Source organism: Mya arenaria, chromosome 13, assembly GCF_026914265.1.
Source record: "Mya arenaria isolate MELC-2E11 chromosome 13, ASM2691426v1".
Classification (NCBI taxonomy): Eukaryota; Metazoa; Mollusca; class Bivalvia; order Myida; family Myidae; genus Mya; species Mya arenaria.
In genome coordinates, this window is record NC_069134.1 from 45,073,872 (window position 1) to 45,092,704 (window position 18,833).

The 18,833-nt window shown below is 35.1% G+C and overlaps 1 protein-coding gene and 1 long non-coding RNA gene across 6 annotated transcripts in view; one reads left to right on the plus strand and one right to left on the minus strand.

Moving 5' to 3' along the window:
- The window catches only part of LOC128213633 (adhesion G protein-coupled receptor L3-like), a 214,121-nt gene that overhangs the window by 57,569 nt on the left and 137,719 nt on the right, over nucleotides 1-18,833 (plus strand). For 3 of the 5 annotated variants that reach the window (XM_052919611.1, XM_052919614.1, XM_052919612.1), the window contains 2 exons: nucleotides 3,139-3,486; nucleotides 13,279-13,492. In XM_052919611.1, the coding sequence (XP_052775571.1) occupies nucleotides 3,423-3,486; nucleotides 13,279-13,492 (278 nt within the window). In that variant the 5' untranslated portion in view covers nucleotides 3,139-3,422. Of the gene's footprint in view, nucleotides 1-3,138; nucleotides 3,487-13,278; nucleotides 13,493-14,531; nucleotides 14,639-18,833 lie in introns of those variants that run through there. The other 2 variants (XM_052919613.1, XM_052919616.1) reach the window with 2 other exon arrangements.
- Nucleotides 7,409-11,508, minus strand: LOC128213644 (uncharacterized). Its single transcript, XR_008257763.1, has 2 exons — nucleotides 11,228-11,508; nucleotides 7,409-8,653 (listed from the first exon to the last, which is right to left on the minus strand). It is a non-coding gene; the product is annotated as an uncharacterized LOC128213644 (long non-coding RNA).

Genomic DNA, 18,833 nt, shown 5'->3' on the forward strand with positions numbered 1-18,833 from the left:
TGACTTGGAGGTTGGGCCTGACCAGAAGCTGACCCCTATTGTTTTTGGGGCTCATCGGGTCAAAGGTCTAGATTCACAGTGACCTTGAATGGTAAAAGGTTGTCCGAGTGATAACTCAACAATGCCGGCACCCATGGCCCTCATAATTGAATTGGAGGTTGGGCCTAACCAGTAGATGACCCCTATTGTTTTTGGGGGTCATCGGGCCAAAGGTCAAGGTCACAGTCACCTTAAATGGTAAAAGGTTGTCCGAGTGATAATGCGACAATGCCTGCACCCATGGCCCTCATAATTGAATTGGAGGTTGGGCCAGACCAGTAGAAGACCCCTATTGTTTTTGGGGGTCATCGGGCCAAAGGTCAAGGTCACAGTCACCTTGAATGGTTAAAGGTTTTCCTTGTGATAACTTGACAATGCCTGCACCCATGGCCCTCAAACTTGACTTGGAATTGGGCCTGACCAGTACATGACCCCTTTTGTTTTTGGGGGTCATCTGGCCAAAGGTCAAGGTCACAGTCACCTTGAATGGTAAAAGGTTGTCCGAGTGATAACTCAACAATGCCTGCACCCATGGCCCTCAAACTTGACTTGGAGAATTGGCCTGGCCAGAAGATGGTCCCTATTGATTTTAGGGGTCATTGGGCTAAAGGTCAAGGTCACAGTGACCTGAAATGGTAAAAGGTTATCCGAGTGATAACTCGACAATGCCTGCACCCATGGCCCTCAAACTTGACTTGGAGGTTGGGCCTGGCCAGAAGATGGTCCCTATTGATTTTAGGGGTCATTGGGCCAAAGGTCAAGGTCACATTGACCTTGAATGATAAAAGGTTGTCCGAGTGATAACTCAACAATGCCTGCACCCATGGCCCTCAAACTTGACATGGAGGTTGGGCCTGACCAGTAGATGACCCCTATTGATTTTAGGGGTCAAAGGTCAAGGTCACAGTGACCTTGAAAGGGACCTCGACAATTCCTGGACCTATGGTCATCAAACTTGACATGAAGGTTGGGCCTGCCCTGTAGATGACCCCTATCGTCTTTGGGGGTCATCAGGCCAAGGTCAATGTCACAGTAACCTTTAACGCAAAAAAGTTAACGAATCTTCTCCCACTGATATCTCAACAATGCCTGAACCTATGATCATTAAACTTGACATGGATGTTAAGCCTGATCAGTAAATCACCCTTTTTGATTTTAGGATTCATAGAGCCAAAGGTCAAGGTCACAGTGATCTTGAATGGTAAAAGGTTGTCCGAGTGATAACTCAACAATGCCAGAACCCATGGCCTTCAAACCCATGGCCTTCAGAGTTGCATCTGACTTGTAGATGACCCCTTATGATTTAGGGGGTCATTGGGTCAAAGGTCAAGGTCACAGTGACCTTGAACGAAAAAAACTTGTCTGTGTGATAACTTGACAATGCCTGCACCCATGGCCCTCGAACTTGACATTTAGGTTTCTGGTGACCTGCTGATGACTCTGGATTTTGAGTTCATAGAGTCAAAGGTCATGGTCATAACACACTCTATCCTCACACTTTAATGGTCATAATCTTAAAACTGCCTTAACGGCAACAAATCAGCTGTCATTTCGATCCATGCATATTTCATTCAATTGTCCATATAATCCTGACAACATGGCGCTCAGGGGGGGCATAATGTTTGACAAACATCTCTTGTTTGGGTTTATGAAATGTCACTGATCTGATCATGGAGAATTCTTGAACTCTTGTGGTTCTTCATTTTTTCATGAACTGCTTTTGAACACCTAAAGGACAGTTTATGTAACTCAAGAACTAATGATGACTGCAGTTCAAGAAATGTTCTTAACTGGCCTGAAATGTTCATGACAACAGTTGGCAACAGCAAGCCATACATATTATACCCCACTTCCCAAAGTGGGGTGGGGGCTATATAGGAATCATGTCCATGAGCTGGCCGTCGGTCCCTTACATCTATTCCGCTTTAGTGTCCTGTCCAAAACTTTGTTATTCATGTTGGGATTTCTATATGGCGGAAGTGACCACCATAAGCTGACAACATGTTTTGCTCAAGATTGGATCGGGTCCCCTAAGCTTCAAGGTCAAGGTCACTGCACACCTCTGAACATTGTTTAATTTGCCATATATTAAAGTGGTTTGTGTCTGGTCCATTAAACTTAGTCATTCAGGGTGGGATTAAGAAATAATTTTGCACCATCAGAGCTATAGATTTTAAGTATCTACCATGGCCGAGAGTATAAGACACACCCTGTGCGAGGGTCGGGATGAACCTATCTTACACGAACATTTTATCTTCGCCCGTGGGCAAGATAAGAATTTCTAGCATGGTTGAAATATTGGATCTACTTATCTGGGGTGGGAGAAAACTCTTTTACTCAAAGTGTATTTTATGCTCATATGTAATTTTGTCGTATTGTAGCTTATGGTTTCATTCAATAAAGTGTTATGGAGATTGTTGAAGTCCACTATACTGCCACATTGAATGTTTTTTACAAACACAATAGGCTTGATCCTGAAAGCAGAACTTAATCGATAAAAACACTGGACAGCGCTTAATTACTTCCGTTCGCATATGTCAAGGGTTCCCAATGCGTAGGAGTTAAGTTGATTCTACACTGGTTTAGCAGCTACCTTCAACTTTAAACCCAAGGTCATTGCATGCCTCTGAACATTTTTAGTTTTGCTATACAAGTGTTACTGATGATAGTTGTTCTTGTCTGGTCCATAATTGACCTGCATGGTTAAATAAAAAAGAACTGACCATCATAAGAAGACAACACCTGAGTTCTTAAACTTGAAGGTCACTTGCATTCCTGGGTCAAGGTTTGGGCACATGTTTGAGTTATGTGCCCTTTAACACCTGGGCTATATTGAAGATTTTCATTGATTTGGTGGCAAATATGAATTATTTTCCTTCTTTATAATAATCTTTAAACATATGTTATGATGTTTATTTTAATATTTGCCTGAGTTAAGCAATTACATCCTGTAGTATGGCATGCAGTATGCTGAGGTAGTCATTATGTCTGTGATAGCTCTATTTTTTTCAATGATGTCCAATAAAATAAAAGAAAGGAGATGTAAAAAATTGAACTTCACTTGTTGAGAAATTGATTGAATTGTGTTGTTTTTTTCAGGTGCCTAGTTGAAGAGAATGCATTTTATTGAAAGCACAGGTGGAAAGAATTGAAAACCAGGTGACGCATTTTGAAAACGACAGTTGGTAGTTTGTATTTGACGCCAAATTGAATTCAAAAGTGCCGTGTAAGATATAGAAATCTTATAACAGAGTCACAGCAGGATTATTAATTATAGGTTTTCAAAGGAACTTATTCAGTCTTGAATATTTAAAAGGAAAGAATAGAGTGTAAAATTTGGGTTTTTTTTCCTGAGGATTATGTAGACCTGACTGGAAGTCGTCATGGAAGGATACGTTATATGGTTTATTCTACTTTTGGGAGTGGTGCAGTGCCTAACAGCAGAATGTAAGTATGATTGTCTGCTCTTCCTATTATGTATTGTCATAAAATACAATGAAAACTAAAGTTGTTTTTTGTATGTATTTTGTATGTAGTAATTTGCTTGCATCTCCAACTTTGTCCGCATCATCATTTTTCTAATGCAAATAATTTAATGTTGGCCATTAAAAGTTATTCAAAAGAAACTTAGTTAACAATAATTATTGTGATATGCATAGGAATTCTATCACTCAGGCCATTAAAAACACTTTTTTCCCATTGACGAACAGAGAAAAACTGAAGTATTTGTTACAACTACATGTTGAAATAAAGATGTCACTTGCTTTATTGTGTATTATATAATTGTAAATTGTATGCATATTTGAAGAATTACTCATTATTTATGGCAGTCTCAAATGTTTATTTTTAGACCAAACGACTGTGTTTATTTTAAGTTGTTAATTTTAAACTTAATACAGAGTTACAGATAAGGTGCCTATTTGTGTAAATACGTAATAAAAATCATAGAAAACCTAATTATTTTAAAAATCAATGAGTAACATAACGCATATGACGAGGCAGAATACGCAATTAATTTAAAAAGGATGCGTTATGAATTAAAAATGAAAGTTGGAAACTCATTTTGCCTAAATTGGCGAAGTTGATTCGGTCAATTTATTTAACTCAGTTAAAATAGATGATAAGTTTCCGTAAATGGCCGATCATTTCCTGTAAGCAAGCTGGAAGTAATGGAAGACCTCGTTTATAATGTGAGATACCCAATTCTTTTCAAAAATGTGGAGTAATACTCAATCACATTGGAAAACTTGTAATCATCTGTAACTTTGTAAATTTAAGTTGTAGTCAAAGGTAGACCAGGAAAAGGTAATGTAATTTGAAGAAATTTAAACAGTTGCTGTCTAAAATAGAATAATCTTAACAGGCAGGTATATTTGAGCTAAGGCCACACAAAATTGATGTTTCGTTCCGCGGATTTACCGCCCCTTTCTTTTTAAAATGTAAAAAAATAATCTTTTAATAACCCATATTTTGACAGCGACCATATTTTTTGTGGTAATTAGCTTTTTTATAAGCTGTAATATAATCAATTATAAAATTTCCTACGAAGCTGCTATAGTCTTGTAAAGAGAAGTAACCAAATTGCGCAGAATTTAAGTATACTGTATATCAACCGGTTTAGCATTGGTTTCAATAAATTCACACAAATGGCAGCTTCCAGTTAGCTGTGGCTTGAAATTTGAGAAATTTAATGTTATTATTGACAATAAATGTGTAATGTCACCATGCTCGAAGTCATTGTTCATCATTCCATCCACAACATGATCATTAATTATGCAATATAAAAATGTGTACCTTGTATACTGGTAGCTATAATATTGCATAACAAGTGATGAACCAAGGCAATGAGCATGGTCACAACACATTTATGATCAATAATAACATTTAATTTCCAAAATTTGAGCCACTGTAGGTAAATATGTTTTGTAATGTATCTTGTCACAAATAGTGATCAGTAAAGAAGGAAAGACTGGTTCTGACAGACCAAAAAATAGGAATCAAATACAACAAGATTCAGGAAAATAGATACTGTAGTTTATGAATAAATCGGTAAAAAACATTGGTTCATGTATTAGTTGTGTCTGACCTAATGTTAGCGTGGAAGCGGTGTAAGTATACAATATACTAACACAAAACAATCGTTACTTGGTGTCTATGTAAACATCAGTAATATCCCGTTTTCTCATCAAAGATCGCAGGCAATTTTCATTGAACCGTTTGTGGCAAAGATTTTAAACTAGTGCTGAGGAAACAATTTTTACAAACAATAAGTGAAAACATACAGTACTGAGTTTTAGTAAGACAGGTTTAATGACATTAATTAAGCTATATAAAGCAGGGGGGTAATGGTAATTGTAGAGCCGAATGTACATCATGATATTTTGGAAACATGTACTTTATACTACTTACCAGGCGAATGCAGGTTTCTAAAATCCTATTTTGTCATTGTTTTGCCGCTATCTTACATATCAGACTCCAAAACCTCACTTAAACTGTTGCAGATTCGGAATACGTGTCTACCCCCCTGTAAAGCAATTAGGACTATCTTTTTGTTAAGCTTTTCTGACTACTAGATAGGGTGTGTTTTTTTGGTAAACAAATAATTCCCTAACATCACAGTGTTGTTGTAGCTGAATTAGTGTAAATTTATTCAACAAAAAAATAAAAATATATCATACAAATTTAATAAAAATTTTGGTAAAAAGATTGATTGAAAATGTTGTAGAAATGTTGTGGCGATACTCGGCAGATGTCTGTGATAAATTAAAAACCCTCTGAGTGACTGAGGAAAGTGGTAGTTCCGCTTGGAGTGTACTGTACTAATCAAACATTAAAAACTTTTCAGCACTGGTAGAATTAGCAGAAAGTTGTTATACTGTTTTATCAAAACAAAAGTTACGTGATTAAGGCAGCCATGATGTACATAATTTTTTTTAGATGAAAATCTAACTTCATCAGATGGAAACATAGGGTAAAGTCGTATATATATAATATATATATATCTATGACTTCCCTATCTCCTAATCCTATTTAAAAATACCCTGACAAAAGTTTAGTTAATATTCCGTTCAGGTTACCATTTTATTGATACTGAAAATTGTTTCGTGTCCCAAACTGACAGGCTGCGTGTCATCTCATTCTGTGTGTAGAATAACATTCTGTACTGTTTAGATGATGTAACAGCTACCACAAAAATCTGGCCAAATATGTGATATTAATTTGGATATGAATGGCATGCTTGCTCTTCTATTTATCATAATAGAAACCAAACCATTACTAATCATAATATATCTATTTACACAGTTTTAAAAGAAGAAAAAAATGTTTTATTATAAATTAGAAATCTAGTTAAAAAATCAATTACAGGTATTTAAAAGTTCATTGAAAGATACAATATATGTAGCATAACACACATCATAATATTTTTAACGTATGTCAGCTGAAAAGAAATGGATCCGCATGCAGTGATTTTGGAATTGGCTTTGATTGCATGGGCTTTGTTTCTTTAAAAAAAACAGATAGAAATGAATGTTTTTGAAAGAGAAGTCAGAAAATGACAATGTGGTATATTATGTTTGAGTTATTTGAGAGGTGACATCAAATCAATAGTGTCTGAGTCCTCTATATACAATACTTTGCTCTAAGTCCAAATAATTGTACGTTGACGTTTTTTTTATGATTTTTGATATGGCAAATCCTTCACGTACAAATTGTTCAGTATCAAAAGTGGTTAGTTATTCCGATCGGGATTCCAGGTTAAAGCATATTGCGTCTATAAATAATCATAAAAACAAGAAATATTACCAGATAATGTTATTTTATATTAGTTCTGTACACAAAAAATAAATATCCAACGAATAATTATGAGTTTTGCGGGGGTTTTTTCCATTTCATTCTGTCAAAACATAACGATATATACATGAAGGGCACCTGCAAGGCTTTAGGGCACAGTTTTTAAACAATCAGAACATTTCGGCTATGGCCGAGTTGTTACGATTGTATTTACAAGGTCTATCTCGAAGCTTGTCGGAGGTGGCCGAGTTATTACGATTGGGTCGAGTTGTTCTGCTTGGCATAATTGTTGTCTGTGTCAGTCAACTTTCGTTTTATTGGAAAGGTAAATAATGTGTTTTAATGCATTAAATGCTCATTTTGTGCAAATTTTTTTTCACTTACATGGTTAAATATGAAGATAAACCTTTATGATCAATTTAAGCCATAAAATACTTCACTTAGGCCACACCAAATTGATAACTTGTTCATCGGATTTTTTCCCAAAAAATAACGGGGCGAGCGAGCGAAATAATGATAAAAATATTTGTTTTGCATTTAGCAAAAAAGAGGAGCGAGCGAAGAGCGAACAAATATATATAGTGATTTAACTCACTTTTGCTCACATTTTATTCACTTATTAACTAAACAAACAAGGATAACATCCAGTGAAAGAATGATAACACTAAAAGATAATTCTATACAAATATTAGTTTTGAGATCAAACAAATGCTATTTGAGATCAAGCAAATGTATTTCTTTAAACTATTTCATAAATGAGAGAACTCAAAACCACAGTTTTCCAGTTTTTTAAACCTTTTTGAAAAGTTTTTTCAAAAAACCCTATGCATGGCTAAGTAAAAGCCTGGACACAAGCGCCAATGGTCACAGCCACCTGCCTGCACATGGCATATCCAAATCTATTAACTAGATTTTCCACTTTTCCTTAGGAAAACTTGGTTAAAAATAATTATCTATTAAAATACATTGTCATATCTCATGCCATGGAAATGACTAGACAAGGTGACTTGAAAAATAACTCACAAAATGAATATAGGCATTTGCAGTCAAATATAAACTACAGCTACATGTATCACTCTTGCTTTGACTACATGATTGGCCTTGGTAGCCATCTAAGTTCTGGAAGAGAATTTACAAAAATCCTACACCTTATTGTAAATCATTTCAGCTGAAAATATGTCACAGAAAATTCATGCCAGCGCCAGTTTGATTTTAGGCTTTCTCAGAATTTAATGCCTATTTTTTTAAATTTGCAGATTTTCCTTAATTTTTTAGATATCTTATTCAAATTTAGACAAGTAATATAAAACATATACATAAATACAAGACGCTTTTACTTCTTTTGTACTGCAAATACTGATTGTGTCAGTTTTCATATATGGCAAAAAAGTATTTCAAGAAAATACAAGAATATGCAATATTTTTTCATAAAAAAACCCCAATCAGCATAAATATTTAACACTTGAATGTCTTCATATATATATAGTTTAAATAAACACATGAACATCTAAAAAATCTACATTTATTCGCAACACAAAGCGTGATTAATACCTTTTTCCAATCACACAGTCAGGCACCATTTTTTTTATCCTTTTTGACTAATATTTACAAAATATACACAATCCGGCTTGTTTGATGTTTTTGTGTGAATGGTAAAACTCACGGGATTGCATGAAGCACATTTAAATGTCAGTCAGGTTAATTTTAGCGTCATCCTACTGTCCATGAACATTGACTCATCGGCGACCAAGGCCTCCACCACAAGCATGCCCTTGTTGCCTCATCGGGACAGGAATTTCATGATCCGCTGCGTTGGATGAATCTGAAATTTTGATAAGCAATTTATACATAAATGTTCATTGTAGTATATTTACACCTCAACTTCCATTCCTTAGATGAACTGCCTTTCGGCAATTGCGTTCATCAATCGATGAATGCAACATCTTCGGATATGTTCGGATCGCAATTCATCGCATAACAAAACTACACGCGTATTGATCTTGATATTGTAAGCTCCACTGGCCGAAGGCCATGGAGCTTATGTCGTCACAGATTGTCCGTCGTGAGTGCGTGCGTGCGTGCGTGCGTGCGTAAACTTTTACTTTAAACGACATCTCCTCTGAAACTGATAAGCGGATTTTGACAAAACTTCACAGGAATGTTCCTTTGGTGGTCCTTTACCAAAATTGCTCAAATGGTTCCGGTCCATTGCACAATATGGCCGCCAGAGCTAAAAATAGCAAAATCTTTAAACGACATCTCTGAAACGGTTCGGCAGATTTTGATGAAACTTGACAGTAATGTTCCTTGGGTGGTCCTTTATTAAAATTGCTCAAATGGTTCTCGTCCATTGCACAATATGGCCGCCACAGCTAAAAATAGCAAAATCTTTAAACGACATCTCCTCTGAAACGGATAGGCAGATTTTGATGAAACTTGACAGAATTGTTCCTTGGGTGGTCCTTAACCAAAATTGCTCAAATGGTTCCGGTCCGCTGCACAACATGGCTGCCAGGGCAAAAAAATAGAAAAACCTTTAAAGAACATCTTCTCAGAAACCGATGATCAGATTTTGATGAAACTTAAGAGAAATGTTCCTTGGATGGTCCTTTATCAAATTTGCTTCAATGGTTTCGGTCCACTGCACAAGATGGCCCCCAGAGGTAAAAATAGAAAAACCTTTAAACGACTTCTCCTCAGAAACTGATGATCGTATTGCAATGAAACTTGACAGAAATGTTACTTGGGTAGTCCTTAACCAAAATAGCCCAAACAGTTCTGGTCTGCTGCACAACATGGGCACCAGAGCTAAGAATAGAAAAAAACGTTAAACTACATCTTCTCAGAAACCGATTATCAGATTTTGATGAAACTTTACATAAATGTTCATCGGGATGCCCTTTAACCAAAATTGCCCAAATGGTTCCGGTCCGCTGCACAACATGGCTGCGAGAGTTAAAAATAGAAAAACCTTTAAGGACTTCTCGTCCGCAGTCTTCACGAAAAACATTTTAACCTACTAGCCAGTTAGACTAGCATAATGGCATATTTTACTAGTCCGAATGACAATCTAGTAGTCCGACTATTTTGCCACATTATAAAACTGTATGCTTGAGGTAAATACCTATTTTAATTGAGCAGCTTGCAGTTTGAGTAAACATTTCTTTATTATGATGCTCATGCAGTGATAGGGAGTGACATCCTTCTGTTGGGAATAGTGCTCCTTGTTTTTCAGAACCTATGGGTACTATGTAAAAACAAAAGGCATCTTGCTTGAATAGACTGTAATAATATCAACATGGTTAGAAAAGAAATGCCATGCTTTAATAGCTTTGATTACATTTTACTACTGAATTACCTCCCTTTAATAGAAAAAAAAATAATGTCTTAATTTTTCACGTATAGCATCTTTAAATAATTTTTAAACAATAATAATTTATGAGTAAACATATAAGCATAAAGTTCTCACAAAAAGATCAATTTAAAAACCTTACATTTATACATAGGAAAGTATATATAGACTGAACATTAATTTTCGTTTAAGTGACATTCTGAAAGTTTATGAAACAGCTATTTTTAGTAACTTAAATGGCCGAAAAGTGTAAGTAAAATTGATGATTGTATCTCTATGAAACTTGACGAAAATGTTCGTTAGGTGGTCTTTGCTTGAACCTTTTGGCCAGTGGAGCACAGGCACTGATGTGCCTCTTGTTTATATTGTGTCAGCAGGTCCCGTAAAATATAAATCAACATTTTAGAAAGTGCTAAGTTATTATATTTTAAACGTTTTGTTGCCAAAAGTGTTTCAATTTTACGTTTAAAAGTGATTTCAAGTGGTTGATCTTTTCCCGCGTTATTGTGACGTCATTTGAAAAATGTTTCCGGTAACAGTTGGGTCGTCCTGTTTACAGAATGGGTCAGAAAGGATTACTGAAAGGTAATCCAAAATGAAATGAAGTATTTTTTTAACGTTTCTTGAATAAAATAATGAACTATTGGTGTAAATATAAGGAATGAATTGCGGGGTTGATGTCTTTATCGGGGATATGACTCCACGCGTACTTTGACCAGCCCAATGCGTTCATATCCCCGATAATGACATCAACCCCGCAATTCATTCCTTAAATAATGTAGTATGCATTACTGAAACAGTTTGATGATGACACAAGAAAGGTGGTGTTCGTTTCTTGGCCAAACTTTATTTTTCTATTACTGTACATGCATTGCATATGAATTCAATAAATACTATAATCTGATCTGTAGCAAAATAAAAACAAACATGCATAAATCATTAAATGTACTGTATATAATTATTTTTGAAGGAAACAAATAATACAAAAAATACATCATATTTGCTATATTAACAGCAAAAGAACAAAGAAGTTAAAATACACACCTGAAGTTTTTACCTGGACAGGTGTAGTAGGTATAGATGAACGGTTGGAAACTGTCTTTTTACTGTAACGGTCATCCGAATTCCCGTCAAACGTGTCCGAACCAAATTCAAACTTTGGATAATCACTGTCATTCACGATAAAATTCAGCACTTGCCCAGTATATATACGTTTATTTTTAGCGTGAACCAAATTAAAACAAACACATTTGTCCAAAATTTAATCAAACTTTAAATGGTTGTAGAATTGTCTTTTGTTGACGTAATTTTCAAGAATCAGGAAGTGAAATGCCAATTTAGTCTCGATCATCTAGACGCTTATATCCGGGTCTATATAATTCATTGACTCTTCTTAGAGCGGCTGCATGATTGAGCCGGTGTTTTGATAATTGTTACGATCGAAAAACGCGGTTATAAGGGAAAAGGCTACATTCTACTAAACAAATTAGCGCAAGTGATAAAAAAATAAAAATATTTTTTTTGCTTTTCTGAAGAAATAGGTGCGGGAAATCCGATGAACAAGTTATTAATTTGGTGTGGCCTTAATACAATTTCAATATTTTTCACACACCCCCCCCCCCCCCCCCCCCCCCCCGGTTTTTGCACAAACCCGTTTAGACATTAGGGATTGGAAGAATCCCGTATAACAGGTCTATTATTTTAGACTATACTTTGCTCCTGCAGTTGAATACAAATAGATTATTGGTGTCAGTATCCAACAAGCCCCTAGTTAGATGATCTTCTATTTTTCTTTGTTGTCTTATTATATATCTTTTTGCCTAGTTGCACAGCGACATATACAATTGTAATGGAGCAAAGGGCTGTTAACTTCCAACTTCTATTAAATGGAGAATTTACTCCCATAAATGTCAACAGTATTATTATGGTCATTTGGAAAACAATGATTGTCAAGTTGTCATGTTCTAAATATACATTATATTTTAATGTTAGTTTTAAAGGGCAGTATAATTATTTTGTTTCATCTTTTGTGTTAAATGTGCTTGAAATGTTGCAATTACTCTGATAAAATACGCTATCTGTAGGAAAGAACGGGACACAATTGCTTGAACAGTCATTTTGAAACAAAACTATCATAAGACCTAACAATGTTGAATCCATCTTGCTAGGCAGGGAATTAACATGCAATATTTACATTAACACTTCATTCCTTAAAGATGGTTGTTGTTTATCAATTTCACATTATTTCTGTATAAAGTGCAATGGCATTTTCCATCGAAATTGCGTGCGTTTGTTCTGTCCTGTCATTCGGGGCAATAATACTAATGGTCGGGGCATATTTAGTATGGAACTATTTTTTTCAATGAAATCATAAAATTATTGGCAACATTCAAAACTGTAATCTGCAGTAAAGCGGTTGAAACAAAATAAGCAATGATAATTTGATTGATTTTAATGTAGATGATTTTATGATGGATGGAACAGTTGAAGAAATATTAAATGACAATGATGACGTTTTATTTCGAAATTTGGAATTGACATAAAGCATCTGACAAAACATGAAATCGAGGAAATGAAACAATAACATATTGAAGTGCACCCAGCAACGTCCAGAAGAAAGAGCTCAGTGTACACTAAGTCTTTTCGCGTCCTCTGGCTTTCCTTCCGCGAAAATTCACGTTACCCCACCCACCGCCACTGTCGTTTCCACAGAGACGTTTCATCCAAATCGAATGTTTTCTTCCAAAGAAATGACAATGCACTTGCTGATTTGTCCAACACCATATTCCAACATGATTCATACACCAACTGATTCTTCAACATAACACTCAATGGAACGAAACATTAATTTGGTGTGGCCTAAGAGTTAAAGTTGTGTCTTGTTGAGTAAATAATAGCCAAAGAAGGTTTAATGTGCATGCACACACTACATGGAATGCACTGTTCATGTTCTACACAATTTAGAAGGACTCATCCATCTTTATAAATGATGAGCAAGCTAGCATTCTACAGGTTTTAAATTAAAAAAAAATGAACAATTCTCAATGTTCATTGGTTCATTATGATTAACATATACTATTGAAATGACATTGTAGACCCTGCCCGCTATCCTGAGAATGAGAAACGTAAGAATTTTGCGTGCGAGAACAGCTTCGTCAATCTTCAATGCAAGCTTCCGGGGGAGCGGATCCGGATCCTGCTGGCAAACTATGGGCGGTTCAGTTTGTATGTTTGCGGTATGGGTGGTATCGACAAAGACTGGAATGTGCAGTGTAGTGCAGAGGAGTCCATCAGTATCATCAGCCAGAGGTAAGATAAAATTAGATCATGTGAACTCGGATAAAAAAAGCTTTAAATATATTTGAAGACGAAAGGTATGAACACAATAATATGCAGATCTTCTGAACAGAGGTTTAAAGTGACACTCTTATTCCAAATCAATACATACACATGTATAACAAATATATATTTTCACTGATAAACCTTAAACTACGTAATAAATATTGCATTTATGGAAAATATTTACTACTAATGACAAGATTGCAACTGTGAATTTAATAGCAGAAAGCGCAAAAATATTTAATGATTGGTGAATTAAAAAGATTTACTGTGGTCTACTATATAGTCTCAGAAGGTGGAAATACCGTGTTTTATGGTCATATAATCTTTCAAATTAAACTTGGTAACCTTCATAAGATTCATTGTTTTTGACATTTGTTCATCCTTTTTGGAATATTAAAACAAAATTATTAATTGGGTGTAAGGGTGCATCTTTAAGTAGTGTAAAATGTAAAAGGGTGTTTAAAGAGATTGTTTTCAGTATATGTGTAAATAAAGTTAAGTGTTACAACTTGTTATTTATACATATCAAACCAGCTTTTATATTTTTATATTACTTTGATGAGAAGCAAATTACATTATTTACATCTTATTTATGCACCAGTCAATTGTAACCACGCCCCCCCCCCCCCCCCCCGGCCTGGGGAATAGCGGGGACTTTGACTTTCGGTCCAGCACAACGCCCGGGTAAAATACCCATCCTGCGGGGGCGAACTGCTGGTAGAATCCACGCCAAATGCCCCCCCCACACCAGGGACCCTAGATAAGACCCATTACCTGCTATTTTTGGCACAAAGACAAAACCACCCGGCACTGTGGGGCCACCTGGAAGGTAAAAACATGGCCCATTTCCCTGGCTATCCCCGGTATACCCGCGGACCTGGGGGGCTGTGGTAACAATTGACTGGTGCAGTAGCTGTTGTAAGTACAGTGCTATATCAACTGTTTTCAGAATTGGTATAACAAATTTGTAGTATGAATACAATGAGCGTTTCCCTAATCCTTCTAGGTGTGATCACAAAAGTTCATGTGACGTACAGGCCTCAAGCGCCATATTTGGCGATCCCTGCCCTAACACGCCAAAATACCTTCAGATTACCTATTTTTGTTACCTGGGTAAGGTCCGTTGCTTGAGAAGCATGTTTCTACAGCAACAAGCATGGGCCATTGTGACCTTTTGTAGATTTGAGTATTGCTATACTTTAAATTGTGTACATGTAGCATTTTAATGGTTTTTTTTTTTGTTTTGTTTGAATGTTGCAATGAGATTTATCACTAAATTTTCTTCAAATGCAATGAAAAGTATGGCAGACAAGCCCATCAGCTAACATATCAATATTGAGTGAAGGTCATGAAAAGCCAAAGTGAAATAATCAACACTAGACCAATTATTTATCATTAGATTTTTGGGTTTAAACATTTGGTTTCAAGTATATAGAATACAGCTTAAAGAGTAAACTGATGTTATACATTCATATTTAGGAACAGGTGGTGATGAAAATTAGGATGATCTAAATCAGTCTGCTGTTAATTGATAATCCAAGGTTCGTAGGTGGTATGTTTAGATCATGTCCTTTTATAAATATTATTAATGTACCACCTGGCATCTGATGATCTACAACAACAAAATATTTCTCTCATTTGTTCAAGAAAGTGTTGCCAAGCAATCTTTCATGAGAACATTATTTAAAGAAATGATACTTTAGGTAAGTTTTAAATTAATAAAATAAGAATTAATTGTGCTTTGGGGCACATACCTATTTACTTAATAGACAGTCTCAAATACAACAGTGCTCATGTTCAAACTGGATTTGTTACATTTTTTTTTTCAATTCCAAGCAGGACAACATAATTTATCATGTTGATGACTTGTTCAAATAAATAACTTTGTACTTATTCAGTAAAAGGTAGTGTTTGAAAATCGGACTCCATTTGCTATCGATAATCGAATCGAATCGGACCAAGCACTTCGATTTACTATCGGACAATAATCGATAGTTCATATTATTATCAGTAAGGAATACATTCTTTATACAAAGTGTATTCATGATCATTTAAATGGTTAAACTTGGAATGAGTATTGGTGATGCTATAGTCATGCTTTTTGCAACAGAAACTACACTTCCATTACCTTTTTCTGTCCGAAGTAACTTAACAAAAACACATAAAAACACAACACATACTTTATAAGTGCACATCTATTGCAAAATGATGCACACTGCATCAAGCAAGTTACCATAGCATTTTCTACTTTTAAAGCATAGTAACTGTTTGTGCATCAGCTTAACATTCAATAACCTGTTATATTAAACATTTCATTAGAATATCTTAATTTAATAAATCTTCCACAAAAAAAGTTAATTAGTTTATTACAAACGGTATCAAAAAAGGTTTCAAATACAGAATGCATCGAACCGGGATCTCCGGTATTTGCAGGTAGGACCGGACCATCTACATCATAGAGACAGGTTATTGATGAAGATTTATGAAATATGCAAACAATTAAAAACATTTGTAATTTTGGGAGAGTTTGTAATTTTTTAAGCTAAAGTGTTTGAATTCATCGCAGTTGTTTAAGAGAGTGGTCATATCCTTGTAAAAATGAACTTAACAGGAATTTACCGAAAGGAAAAATTGACATTTACTCGACTTTAATTACAAAACAAAAAAAATACGTAGATACCGGAAGTAACATTAGCGACATCGAGTTTGGACAACCACTATCGATTGTCGCCGACATAGCATTGTCAGCGACGATTTATCGATTGTACTCGATAATTGTTTCATCACTAGTAAAAGGTGGACTTGAACCTTGAACTATCCTCACTTTCCATATTGCCTGGCATTGTAGGGGATGTTAATGAAGCCAGGGAAGGGTTCATTCTTTGTTTCCCTTGTTTGTTTTTCTTGTGTAAATATACTAAGAACTTAAATAATAAGCAATGTTTATAGGAGGAGGGCATGAACTTTGCAGCAGAAAGAGTAAACAATGAGTTGTTTCAGAATTCTGAAAGAAAGAAAACATCAATTTCAGAAATAAATATTGTTAATTACATTATCTAAAGTGTTGTGATTTTTTCTTCCAATCCTATCATTTTCAGAGAATTTGCTTGGAATTCATTGCAAATCCATTTGTAAAGAAATTGTTAAAAGAAAAAAACCCAATAGTCTCCTTTCCAAGAATATTGGAATTAATTAAGAGCCACATTTCTAATGCTTTTGGAATTTTAGAGTTATCTTTTGTTCTTTTGGGACAGCAGACTTTCAAATTGTTTGATTATGGGTTCTCCCAAACAAAGGCGAGCTCAATCTGTCTGTCAGTTTTGGGGGCTTAATTTTGAATAATTGGAATTTAGAATCTGTCTTGCATAAAGGCTGTTTGTCACATTTCCAGTTAATGAGGGCTTTGTTCCAAGATGTCTCTTGTGAGATGTAAACTGATTGCTTGGTCTTTTTAAAGTTGACCTTTTAGGATATTTTCCTTAATTTCTGATTATTTTTTTTTGTAAGAAAATGAAGAAAAAAATCATCTTAAATGATATTTCATAATCAGACTGATTTTTACGTAAGGCCTTTTTTTTAATTATATGTTTTACAAACGGCCAGAGTTGTGAAGTGTCGGAGGAGGAGGAAATAAAAATAAAAATAAAATTACATTTCTGGAATTTTATTTTTTGGTCGGAAAAAAACACACAGAAAAGCGAAAGCTATGCTGTATTCTCTATGATTTTCTATTTTAATGTCAAGAAACTATGTAAGTGTGTGCACATTTGTTTTTGCTTTATCTGACAAGTTCACTTCATATTTTCATTAATCACTCTTTAAACTTTGTAAATGCATGTTATAATAGACAAGTGACATAAAAAAATCAACTATTTTCAGTAAATTTATTTATTTGCCATTTAGAGTTTAAGGAATCGGCTATCACTTCACTGTGTTGTCTTGGCTGCAAATTGTCTGATACCAATTCACCAACCATGTCATAGTTACAGTTAGCAACAGAGCTTTTTTGTTTCCTTCTATACAGGGAATATTTTTCCGCCAGAAACTAGCGATCCAGGAACTTGTAAATCAACTGATTCTAGCTGTCTGATAAAACAAAAGCTGTCTATCCAACAGTGATTCAAATAATACTAGTTGTCCATCACACATTCTGTCCAACAAGCAGTCCAAACAACACTGGTGGTCCAACCAACACTTCCGGTCCAACCATTTATAGTAACTGTTGTTCAACCAACAGGTATGGTCCATCCAATATAGCCGTCCAGTAAGCAATATATGCCCAACCAACAATAGTTTCAACAGGCACTAGCTTACATCATGTTGCTACCAATCTAGCAGCCCAACCGATTGTAGTGATGCTCTTCATTGAAAGTGATGGTCTCAGTAGATAACATCAGCATATTTGAATCATATCTGTAAAGAAAGGAATGGAACATTAAAAGTATATTTTTTATAAAAAAAATAAGTTACTCTCAGACTTATTTATGGATGGGTTTTAAGACAATCTGGACCCCGATTTAATTGCAGGCCTGGGTGTATGTGACTAGTCCGGTGGCCATCATAATGTTTAAACATAACTAACTAGTAACAAATCATTCAGAAGCCGAGAACCCTACAAAGGTGACAGCATAACATAATTACTCTTTCTAAGTAAAATTTTTAGTACATAGTAATAAAACACACAGAGCAGTATAAATATCATAATTTATATTGATGATGATTTATATAATGTTCATTCATAAGACTATTACATAGTTATAAAGTACCTGGTAATGTACATACAGATTCCTCATTATAGATTATCACTGTCAGATAGTAAAACAGCCTAATGTATTATTTGTGTTAATTTTCAAAACAAAGGTTTTAGAATAGATGTTATTTTTTGTTATTAATAATACTCCAATAAGAATAGTAACCGCAGTCTTTTCTGAACCATCTACCCCACCCACCAGAACTAAACTGTCCAGGTAAACAGTCAAGCAATTTATAGCTCATGACTTTCAAATTATATCACAATAATGTAAAATAAACTCATTTAAATGACAAATCTAATAGAAATAAATAAATAATAACAAACCTGGAACGATAATTAGTCCAAATTTATCGCTCTTATTATACTTCGTTATAACCCGGAAATAAACCGGAAGTCACCGCAAAGGATTATCCAGGTGAGCTAAAACCCAGTACCAGGTATCGATTTCAATAAAAGCCGTTATCATAGTTTATGATACCGGACTATGTTGATACCGTGTTATTTAAAGTATGCATTGGTTGTCAAAAAGCAATTAATAACGGACTGTGGATACTT